The sequence below is a fragment of the Homalodisca vitripennis genome, chromosome 5, assembly GCF_021130785.1.
Source record: "Homalodisca vitripennis isolate AUS2020 chromosome 5, UT_GWSS_2.1, whole genome shotgun sequence".
NCBI lineage: Eukaryota > Metazoa > Arthropoda > Insecta > Hemiptera > Cicadellidae > Homalodisca > Homalodisca vitripennis.
Genome location: NC_060211.1, coordinates 154,533,296 through 154,546,331, shown reverse-complemented (window position 1 = coordinate 154,546,331; position 13,036 = coordinate 154,533,296). Strand labels below are relative to the sequence as shown.

Genomic DNA, 13,036 nt, shown 5'->3' with positions numbered 1-13,036 from the left:
GGATACAACAGAATTTAAAAATATATAACATTGCAAACTCTTTTTTTTCATTGCATGTACTTTTTTTTCAATGTACCAATAAAATCACAATACTAATGGTGTATTATATGGATAATAATCCACAATACTATGGATAACCGAATCAAGCAACGTTGAGCGAGGCTGCTGCTTGGATGGGTGACCGCTGAGTGATCCAGTCCTTGCAAACAACTTGCCTGCCCGGCCTTTGGTGGTGGTTTAGAAGTCACCTTTAAGCCATTAGACTCCTGTTTAAATGTTAGATACAGCTCCAGAGCCCTAAGGTCAACTGGAATAATAAAATATCCTTTACTTTTTTTACTTTTACCAAAATACAGGTTCTTTTATATTCTGTCCAAACCTTTTATTCAGCGATGGCTTATTTCTATTGAAATCTGAACCCACTCATATAATGTTAATATTTTATGAATTACTATAACTAACAAGTGTTATTACCGTCCTTCAATTTCAAATGTACTTCAAGCTGCTTGGGTAGCAACTTTGGCTATGAGATTTTAGATAGCGATACCCCTTTGCAATCAGGATAAAGGATAAAAAGGTGGTGTACGTTGACACCTGCCCATCCAATGATTCAGATATTACATTTTGTTAGGTTCTTGTAGTTTTACACGAAGTGCATATAACACTATTATTTGTCCACATTAAAACGTTTGTACAGGTTCTCAAAAGTTTAAAAGTGCTGCTTAATCTGTTTGAATTTAATATTGATTTTGTACATATATATTTTGGACATAAGTATAAGTAAAGAAGGTTCATTTGAAATTCTAGTAGTATGTCAAAATAGTGTGCTCCATTGCCTAGCCTATGGTTTTAAGTCCTCGCCCTCAGTCATTACAATGGTGTTCCATTCAGAGTGTGGTATTAAAGTAGAGTACTTACGCTGAGAAATAATAAAAATCCTAACTAAATTTGTTGTCCACAACTAGAGAAGAATTTATCTATGCCCTTAAATAATGCAGTTGTGATTCTTATTATTGCTAAAATAAATCATAATAATATTTCAGCTATTACAAAATGTACATACTTCTGAAAGAGACGGAAGGACTATTTAAAAGCACAATAACCCTTTCCTAATTTTATGTATGATGCTGCACATGTATGTAATAAATAAGTCTGGTACCTGTAATAAGAGCAAATTAAATGAGGAACATAACATACTACAAACGGGTTTAACATTTGTGAAAATAAAATAAGTTGTTTGTTTATAATTTTATTCAATTTCCATAATTACGGAGTACATTACTTCATATAAAATACAATTTATTGGTAGCTTTTGCAGAAAACATTTAGTTTAGTTATTACTAGTTTCTTTTTATGAATATTGCTTAATTAATATGATAATGAGATTTTGTGGGGTTATATCCAAAGAGCGTTTCTGAAACCTTAAGAGATTGAAATATGAATCTTCATTTGCCTCACGGTAGTAAACAATAATAATAATAATAATAATAATAATAAAAACCGAAACTTAGCAAATTTTCAAAAGAGAACTTTTTATTCTAATATGTGCTTGTTAGTCGATGAAGGCAATTCCGTTCTTAACAGATGACAAGATCAAAAAGTTTTAGCTCGATGTGATAAAGTATGGTTAAACGTGTCACTCCTAAACTCAAAATAGTGTTACTGTCTCGGAATCTGTCAAATTACCAAAGTTGGAACTGATACTTAGGAGTCTCATGGTGAGACAAATTACAAGCATCAGAGTGAACTTGGAGTTAGACAGCTCCACATTGAGTGAGAGCAACATTGCAGTAACTTTTTGTCAGAGAATATGGAGTGATAATAAATGTTAATGTGCATCAAAATGTGTACTGATTTTTCATAAATATATCCAAATAATTAATGAATAAACTCGGATTATTCAAAATGAAGAACACATTTTAACTAAATTATGTTTTAATTTATATCAAGGATGTGTTAAACAGGACTACTCTCATTGCTGAAGCTGCTGCAGAATAAATAACTGAGCGAAAAGTGTGTTCTTGAATTGTCTCTTCCTTTCTCAACTATTACATTCTTAATTAGGTTGCCTTTTACAGTTCGTGTTTATGCCCGCTTGGCCTTCTCCTGCAATATATAAAAACTGGCTCTAAACTAGATATCTAAATGTAACCTTCCTCTTTTCATAATTATCTTTTGTTAGGGGTCAGATTTTAATTTAAATAAACTGAAAATAATCCTCCAAGGGATTTCAATCTTAATATTGCAATATTAACATTTATGCTCCTCCCCAGGGATCAAACTCTAATGGTTTTCATTCTAATTACTTAATTATAAGTTCTTGTACATTCTGTAGATATAATTCCACAAAACTTAAGAACATCGTAAGCTCACTCACTACTTCTCTTGCAGAAAATACTCTGTGAATAGCTGTTCCCCAGGTCATTCTCTGCTCCACGTCATTCTAAGCGTAAGTAATCTCACAGAGCGGAACATATTTTAGCGATCCAGGATGACGAATGGGTTAAGCAAAAGAGGCCAATATATGAGACTGTTACATTTTCAAATGAGCTTTAATTCTTTGTTTAAAATTTATTACTCATTATGTATAATTTGAAAGGTTAACAGGGTTTCATACATGTTCCATTTTTGTCTAAAATAAAAAAAAAGAAAAATACGTGTCGAGGATTGGAATGTATTCTATTGTCCAGGGTCAAAACACACATAAAACTTAAAGTTAAACAGTTACAACAAAATTTGTAGTGATGAACTCTCCAAAATCAAAAACCTTTACATACCAGAACAAGATTAATGTAAAAACATCAAATATACAAACCTCAATAGTGGACATTCGAAATCCTTTTCGAAACAAACTGTTCAAAAATAAACCGCGGGAGGTGACGATCCTATTTTCGTAGCTGCTACCACGTACTATACAGAGATTTTTCGTACTTTATGTTCTGTAGACTACAAATTAATGAATAGGCTACTCTTGATAACTGAAATGTATTACAACATTCAATAACCAACAAAAGTATAAACTATTTATTTTAGGAACAGATACCAGCAATTTAAATAAACAACAACAAAAACTTGTGAAATAAACAAAAAGTAGAAATACGTCTACGAAGAGGCATAGCGATACAAGTCTACGTCTCTCTGAAGTAAACATATTAAATTCCTTCTGTGTATGTAACTAATATGGCCCAACTTAAGCGAGTGTATTAAATTGCAAAACGAGTTAGGGAAGGTGGATGGAGGGAAGTTTGAGAAGAAGATTGCTCATTTAAAATACATGTCGCATCCACCCGCACAGGATGTTTCCTCGGATGCATTAAACATGTTAAACTGTCCCACTTGTAATAGTAACTACCTCGATGTTGAATTTTTTATTAAAACTTTCCCACTATGTCGACTCATTTTGAAAGGTTTCCTTCAATGTTTATTTCTTCGGTTATTTAATAAATATATATTTTAAATATATGATTAAATTAGGAGTATGTAAACTCGCCTCATAAAATATAATTCACATGATATTTTTATAAACAAACGAAACATATACACAAATATCTGTGTGTGATTTTGCAGACAGATGTGTTATTTTACGTACTGTACAGTACTTCAAGTACTGACTAAAACATGCTGACTAAACACTTCGCTTACTCTCGTTAGAAATAATTTTATAATTAATTATTGGAGTTTATATAACTGAGGAACCAAAGATAATGATACTCCACAAATTTTATGATATCTCACATTCATTAACGATTCTTGTAATACATTTTTCTCATAAATAATAGCCTTCAGATGATCATTTTCAATGTAAACTGTAATTACGGAGGAGTTATGGGTCGTCTTATTCCATTTTTCCAATATTATGCTGAGCCATATTTGTGAGAAACAGGGTCTTATTTTAGAATTTTAGAAATATTGAACATTTGTTTGAAGATGGAGTACAAACTCTATTTGTTATCAAATACTAATTGTAATCATAAATAAATAGTAATATTTATAATAAATACAAAAGCGGACAGTCCAGTTTACAATCTTTCGTTATTGTTGCTGTTGGGATATGAGTTTTTGTAGAATTATTGGAACTAAAACAACTCGATAAATATCAATTTGGCCATAAAAATATATGACGAGATTATGAAAAATGTTCTGATCTGATTTTATAAGATATGCATTAGGGCGTTTTCAAAAGCTACAAACTTTTATCAGTTTCTTCTAATGGAATTGCTCTTTACAGTCATTTTGTGGTCTAATTAACAGACATTTAAAGTAAAGACTTAAAGCTCCTATCTTAAACTTAAATTAAACAAAGGTGCAGACTGCAGATAAATAAACAAATAGAGCTTAATTACGTTTAAATGCACTATTTTAACAAATCCAGTGTACAACCATAATGATGTCGATTTTATATCCTTTCAGTTATTGTGGGCATGTTAAGGTTAACCAGCTGCTAAATAAAGTTATTAATACAACATTGGGCTTGTTTAAAATCATTAAACAATGTATATACTCGTACATTGGTAAATATAGAAGTGGTCAGGGGGGAAATAAATAAAACTAAATCCAATTTTTAAATAAGTTTATTTAACATCCTACAAAACATTGATAAATTACAGCAAGGAGAGGAAAAATGTACACGTAATCCTGACATTGACTGGGCGAAACAGTTAGACAGTCTGGAGAGTTCACAGCCATAGCGATAGTAGCTGCAGTGCCTGATGTTACCTGATGTTTATTACAGCTGCCATCAGGGCCATCTGTAGTAGGCAAGTGAAGCTTGGGGCTCCACCAACTACAAATAACAAATATCACAAGTATCGTTAGTATAAATTACATTGAATAGTCCAAAATCATAAGGTATGTTAGAGGAATTGAAATATTAAAATAGGATTTCCTTCTATGCTTTGAATTTAGTATTCAGTTATAGATATTCGTCCAGGTTTACATTCTGAACACTATGGTATTGAGTATCATAACACATTACTTTTAATAAGTACTGTAGTATAACAGTATGTCATATAGTACCACCTTTACTTTAAAATTTACTTAAACAACTTTTATATTTTTTAATTTTAGATAAATATTTAATTTTTGTGGGATACAAAATGTTATCTTAATTGGTTAATTGACGGAGTGTAAACACCATAGAAGATTTATAAGGAAATTTTACGTCATTAATATCTATTGCATTGAAAAATTCCATTTATGTTTAATGGAACTACTCAGTTATAATAAAGTTATGTTGAATTTTTTTCGTCTGATACTTTGGTTTCAACAGCTTTCTCCAACGTATTATTCATTCTTAGTATTTTCTCATGGTATTGAAAGGCCTGAAGCTTAGATAAACTACAACAGTCCACACGAGAATAAAAGTAAACTAATGTCAGTTCCAAGCAGACGAGGCGGTCTACTGATTGCTCAGCAGTCCATCAACTCCAAGACTTCACTGTCTGCGTTATATTTCCTTCTTGTAATTGCCCTTAGTCTTAACTGTAGCCTACAGATCATTATACCAGGTCCTTTCAAAACCAGTACGGCAAGTCTACAATATTTTTTTTAATTGGTAGACGATTCGTAAGAACAAACAAGAACGTCACTCACCAAATCTCGTTGACTGTAATGTTTTGTCTTTTGTGATTAATATTGACCAGATTTATCTCATTTTTACTGGTATTGAAAAACATTCCCTTTTAAATATATATAATACAGAGTTCATAAATATTTTCTTCGAAAATCCAAGTCATTTACGATTTTCGTAGTAAAATAAATTCTGATAATTTTTAATGAGTGTGAAAAATGTTTTTTGCATCCAGAGTAACGGCCAGAATTATTGTTTTAAAAAAAACTTATTTTCTACTTTCATGGTTTATTACTTGGATGTTAATACCAAAACGACAGTAAAAATACCCAAATACTGACCGGCAGAGTTTTTGTTTCCAAGCACAGAGGCAAGGCGAGGCCGGTCCTCATCCAGCCATAGTTCCCGGACTGTCCGGGAGATGGAGAACAGATCGGCAACACAGCGCAGGCGCAGCTTGCCGCCCGGAAATCTAACCGCAGACAGTTCCACTGTGAGACTTGCCGTCGTCACCGTGTCACTGGTGTTCCCGTGGTGCTGCAGGGAACTGGCCTCCTCCTAAGAAATTTATTTAAGTAAATTAGTTACCAATTTCTTGAGCAATTTCTCATACATATTTGTATTTATTTATGAGTGTATGGTCGAAATCTGGGAACATTAAATAGAAGTACACTTTTAAAAGTTCATTATTAATTTTACATAAATATTTACAGAGCATTGAAAACTCTTTCTGCCTTTAAATAAGACACACTGTATTATTTTCAATTTCAAAGGTCACAGAAATGGACTTTGTTTTGATATTATCATAGAGACTGAAAATTGTCTCTAGCAAAGTAAAATTTTAAAATTTACTATAGATCCTATGAATACGTTTTTGTACAATAGGTGTCGCTTACAATATAAAAAACGCATTATACGTTTGATTTTACGGGTGCCTCAATCAAATCAATATCCATCACACACAGAATTCATTGTTTTTTTTTACAGTTTTTTTTACAGTTCAATTCAAAGAGGGAACTATAAAAGACTTCATTGTTTTCCGGCACATACTTACGTAGACAGAAACTCGTTTAGCCTGCAAGACTTTCTTTTAAAACGTCAATATGTACAGATGTTGTCGAAATAAAAAAACAATTGTTTTCGTTCTTTATTGTTGTAAAATGCCAAAAATGAATTATATGATACAAAACTTAAACAATTGTTTTTATTTTTTTGTCCTGTATATAGTTTTATTTCAATTATTATATTTAAAAAAATGGACATATAGTTAGTGGCCTACTCAAAAGGTAATATACAAACAGCTACAAATAAAAATAATAATATTTTAATATGAAAAAACTGTCCAAAATTTTTAATATTAACAATGATCTCTACTCAGATATTTTTTACTGAATGCTCTAAAATTATCCACCTATGAGTGATATAGTATTAGCCTGTTTGGACATTTTTTTATAATATAAACATAGCACATTCTAGAGAAGTTTTATGTTATTGACGTGTACTACTATTAATCATAAACAAAGATAGCAGACGTTAAGTCATTAAAAAATTTACTTTATAACTTTAATTGTTTTGTTATATTATTGGATATAAATGATTGCAGTAAATAATTTACATCATGTAGAGTACGAAATATATTTAAAATATTTATTAATTATTGAATTAAAAATTAGAAATGCTGTCTTATTATTATACGGATTTTGATTTAGTTATTAGTAAGGGAAACATTTTCAGATAGTATACAAGCGCACTTTTAAGAATAATAGATTATTTGAAAAACATAAGACAGATGTTGAAGTAGTTTCCTGACAATGTTATAAACATATTGAATCTGTACAGTAGACTACAAACTTGTAACATTACTTTCATGAGTTTTTTACTAAAGAACGAATAGCTTCTTTAACCATTGTCTTTGTTGCTATTCTCTCTAATAATTGAAACTTCGCTAGCGGAAACAAGACTGTATGCCTCTCAAGTCGTATACTACAATGGGTGCGCCACCGCTAGCCTTGTGCCTGACTCATAAGTCTTTCGCTTACATATAAGCGAACGTTGTATGAGCATCATCCACCCCACGTATCTGTTTATACACTTTTCATCATTTAACATCAGCTATTTAGTTTTTTGAGTTTCTATAGCTCAGTGGGTTTCAAAAACTTAAAAATAACATTTATTCAAGGTTGAAGTACGCTGCCACTACGCGTCGCGTAATAGGTTTCACTGAGGTTGCATACGAAACGTCAAATCTACTTTTGAGATGACAAATGAAAGACATTTTTACATACTCCCGGCAGAAAAGAGAGAATATCTACCAGCCTACTGAGTGATAGGTTTCAATTATGCTATTCAAATCCTATGAATTGACATGCTTCATCGTACAACTCATACTTGTCTATTTAGAAATGAAGTTTCATACAAAATGTAAAGTCTATAAACAAAATCTTTTTCAAGATAATAATAATACGAATTGTTATGTGTTACAATGTTACGTGATTTACAAATATATTACACTGTAATTTGTTTGTCATTGTTTAGACTACTTATAACACCAGTGTAAATTTTTCGCTAACGTTCATCTAAATCTTAAAAATTGATATGCATTATAAAACTCGATGTTGGTTATATAGAAATGCAGCTTAATGTAGATGATTAAGTTTACAGGTCAGTTCTCCAGATAACGTGTAGACAGACAAGCTGAAGGTTGGGAATGGAAATGTCAATCCCCTTAAGTAATATACTGCACTAACGATCTGCAAATAAAACAAACCTACTTTAAATATGTCATACATTTGTTGGCTTGTAACTTAGCATTCTTATTCTATATTCAAAATGAGAATAAGCAAAGTATTTATGGAACAGGAACGTTAAAAAAACAAATTGAAAAATACTGTAAATATGTTTCCATTTTATTTCTAATATACAATACCTTATAAAAGACAATACCTTGCAAGTAATTTAGTCCAAGTATCTATCTAGGTAGTTGAATCTGCGCATTCCTATAGGTTGAGTTATACGTTAATTTTCACTTTTTTATTAATTCGAAAAACCTTAAAGCAGTTACAGTGAGGCTATATTTTGAAAAATATATGAAAAATATTGGAAACGTACTAAACAAATTATAATCGTATTAAAAATATTTATGGTTTGTAGTATGACTTACATCAGTGCGATGTGTATTAGAGGGATGGATACAAGTAGAAGTAACATCAATACTCAAAGACAGATGTTACGAACGCTGACTCGCCTTGTGTTAAATCGATCAAACATAATCGTCTTTCCAATTGTCTTGGTTGCATTTTCTCTCTACTACAAGGATATATCAAAACCGAAACAGGATCATAATCTTGTTTCCACTTTGAGATAAGAATTGTGAATATAGAGCTCCTCATAGTGTGAATTATACACCATGAGGGGCTTATAAGCTTATTAAATCGTTTACTACAAAGACCTCCGATACCGTTTACGTTGGGCCTGACTTATGTGAGCAAACGTTGTGCGAGCCCCTGCTTTATCAACTGCTTGGAATGGTTTTTTTGTTTTACTCTTCATTAACCCCATCGATTTGAAACTAAAAGTTTGAATTTAATGAAAAACCACACCTAAAAATTTAAAAATTATGAATTATTGGCTTTTTGAGTAAACTTAAGTGTATATGGAATATGTAAGATTTGTTAATTTTCACTTCATGCTTCGGTTACTAATGTTTTTACAGAGAAATGTGTTTAATTGTATCATAAAATAAGTATTTTTACTTTTTAGTAGCCTACATTTTAAAATATTTTCCATTTAATGTCGATTTTGAACTAAACTCTTTTATAATCATTTAAGTAAATATAATTAAAGGTAAGAATATAAAAATATACCTATAATATAATTTATATATATATATATTAAAATTGTATATTATATATATGTATATATATATAATCTAAATTCAAGAATTCTTAAATTTATTTTTCCTTTACTTCAATCTCAGTTCTTCTGAGATTAAGGATGCATATAATTCTTTGAAATGTTTAATAGTAATTAAAAGTTCTTGTATATTATGTAGTATTTAATATAAATGTTGCAAGTTATTTTAATTAATATGAACCAAATGTTTTCGAAACAGGGAGAGTATTTTTGTGTATATTCTTAAAAAAAGGTAATAACAAACATTATTTTGTGCTACTCTAAAGATAAGAAGATCCTATTCAAACTATATATTTCACAATTTTAAAGACATTAAACCAATATTTTTATATTATTGTACACTTAATGCCCTAATCAAGATCGTTAATTGGCAAAGTAGGCCGTAGCGAAGAAGGGTCGTTACTGGAGTGTTATAAAAATGCATATTTCCGCTTGTGTAGAATATTGTTGACGTCTTTGGTTGGATAAATTAAGTATTTCTTACCTAATGTATCTCAATCTGTGGACCATAATGAATATTCTTTAGACCAATATAATGGGATCTTTAGAAGAATATAATATTTTATATAAAATTGAACTTTGAAGTTAGTTCTAACATTAGGGGTAACTATGATGTAAACTCACAGAATAAACAAACTAATTACAGTCATTACGACATTTTATCACATGATACAGTTATACATTTAATGAAATTACATTGTTTGAATAGTAGGTAAAACTTTCGTTGCGTTATTTTGAGTCATTTGATACTCTATTTTATTGGTTTATTTTTCTAATTACCTATTCTTGATTTTGTTCCATCGTTCCTTTAAATAAAAGCAAATTTTAACCTACTTTTACTTACATCAAGGTATAGATACTGTCGATTTATAAGTGGAAAAATAACCATCAAATGCCATTTTTATTATCTATTTTGGTATACTAGGTATCACTTATAGATATTGAACGATATACGTGCATACAAATATTTCCACATTGATACATCCATATTTCCAGTTCCCTGTATAACATACACACATAATAGAAGTCCCACAGTGCCAGACGAGCAGTCCTGTTACTTTGGCAACACTCACAAGAATCTATACCCACCAGTGCCAGATAAACTACCAGACAAAGGCGGCAAGCTGAACCAGAGCTCTCACACACTTGAAGAACGCCGAGTCGCCCATAACACGTATCGATCGAGACATTTGCTACATTCTGTGCCGAGTTATGCCTCTCCGCTGTCAGATATGTGCGTCACTTCTGTCGTTCTGGCTATCTGGAAATGCCTGTTAGCGTTTTTCCCATGCTATACATCGAACCTTTAAGCCTTCACAGGAGGTTTACAAATTTCATCCTTCAATGAATAGTTATATTTTACACTCTTGAAAAATTATTGTTGGTATTAAAGATCTTTCAGCGTATACCTTGAATTCAAGAAAATTAGTTTATAAAGTATTAATATTTTATGTTATAAATTTTATTATAACAGCTACACACAGAATTAATTGTTTTATAATAAAATGTTTACTTTCAGTCTACGTTACAGATATAAGACTATATTGTACCCAAATTAGTGTTACTATCTGCTAAAAAGCGACAGGATGTAGCTTCAAGGGAAAGGAATATATAAATCATCTCATACTACGTAAAAACACCACCGTTGTTATTACTCTAGTTATACCTTAATTATCTATCACTAATTAAATAAGTATTTTCCAACAATGTTCGATTTCAATAGCTGTTAAATATAATAGTTAGCTGATTACTAATCAGCAGCTAAACAACATTCGAATCAAAACATTTATTGGCACGGTTTTAAAAATACAGTATTTTTTGCACATCACAACACAATTAATCATCATTCTTAAAATAATTATTTCAAATTTTCTAGCCTAACCTAAATGATGCTTGACAGATATTTCAAATAAAGTGGTGTTATTTACTCTTCAAGACTGTAGTAAGCCTTGCCGATCAGATGACTCGCCTTGAAAACTTTAATATTAGGAGATTTCCTAGCATCTGCGGCATTGAGTTAAATATTTTGGGACCGTATAGATATAGTAACTGTTTAAACAAAACCAATCTGTATGTTCTATACTGAGGTCGGATTTGTGCATTTATTCAAAATTGTGTAAATATATTGATAACTTGATTAGTGTATTTTAAGTGAAGATTCACATTTAGTAAAACCGTTAGTATTCCGTTATTCCGTCACAGCAAAATACAATTGGTATTAAAATTTTCATGTAAAAGTAACCCATATTATACTATTCTTATGAATTTTTCATAAAATTCTTTTGGGTATTTATAATAGATTCAATGTGAGTCTCCTATACCTACATTGAAATAAACGTGAAATTTATTCTAAGTATAACATTATAAGATTAACTGCTGTTGTGTCCCCGAATAGTGCGATGTTGAACTATTGAACTAATCTAGTTCCTACACTACAATGAGAGACCTATAATGCTAGCTATAGTTCTGTGTACATTATCACCAGGTACAATGCCTTTGATTAACCAAAGAGATCTGCCACTCCGAAATATATATATATATATATATATATCTGTTCTAATATCAAAACAATTAAAGACGCTGATTTAAAAAATACAGAATGGCCATAAATTACTCTATCATTTATTTGTCAGGTGTCAAATTGAGACTCAATAATTGAGTTATTATTGTTGCTTAACTGCTGATTAATAATCAGCTTATTGTTGTATTTAACAGTTTAAAAAATTAATTTTATGTTTTAAAGTGACATATAGTCGCAATACATTAACATTATATATACGAGTGTAAAATAATTTCGACAATTGTATTAATCTTATACAATCAGTAGTTAAACAGCATGAAGAACTTGATTAGTGCATTCTAAAAACCTTAACTATTCGGTTGTTATTTGCCATAGAAAAATAAGTTTGTTATAAAAATATTCATAGAAAGGTTACCTATATTATGACATTTAATTCTTTTTAAATTATTAGATTTTAATCATTTTCATGGCTGCCATTTTTAAAAATGACATGGTAGTTCTCTGCATTATTTTTAAAAATAGGTCTTAATTGGACTAAACATTTTTTTAAATTTGAATTTTGTACCTTTATTCAAATTTTACCTAAATAACAAACAGACAGCTATGTTGTAAACTAAGCAATTGTTTATATGACATTTCTTACTATTATGAACTTATAAATGAAATGGTGAAGTTCGATAGAGTAATTTATCGACCCCCTGTGTATTGTATTACATTAATGAGTAATAAATAACATTTTAAGTATTTTTTTATTACAGACCTCTTCACCATTGAGATACCATGTGACATTGGCTGGTGGGGAGGAGGGGGGTGAGCTGCAGTTGGCTCTTAGTGTGTCTCCTGCAGAGTAGCTGTTTTTCTCCAACCTAATCACAGGTTCTTCTAGAAGTTCATCTGGAAAATCGAGACATACCTCTGAATACCTCTTTTATAACAGTTTCTTAAGATCCCAGGAAGATGGGTCGTTCACCATACCAATCGCATCCTCTTTCTTTATACAACCAACAAAGAAAGATTATATAAATTACAAACAT

At 30.7% G+C, this 13,036-nt stretch overlaps 1 protein-coding gene across 1 annotated transcript in view; it reads right to left on the bottom strand.

The window, feature by feature from the left end:
• Positions 1–13,036, bottom strand: part of LOC124363676 — a 40,773-nt gene that overhangs the window by 14,341 nt on the left and 13,396 nt on the right. Inside the window, exons 4-6 of the mRNA XM_046818935.1 lie at positions 12,763–12,896; positions 5,911–6,127; positions 4,717–4,783 (exon numbers count right to left, since the gene is read on the bottom strand). Of these exons, the coding sequence (XP_046674891.1) occupies positions 4,717–4,783; positions 5,911–6,127; positions 12,763–12,896 (418 nt within the window). The remainder of the gene's footprint in view (positions 1–4,716; positions 4,784–5,910; positions 6,128–12,762; positions 12,897–13,036) is intronic.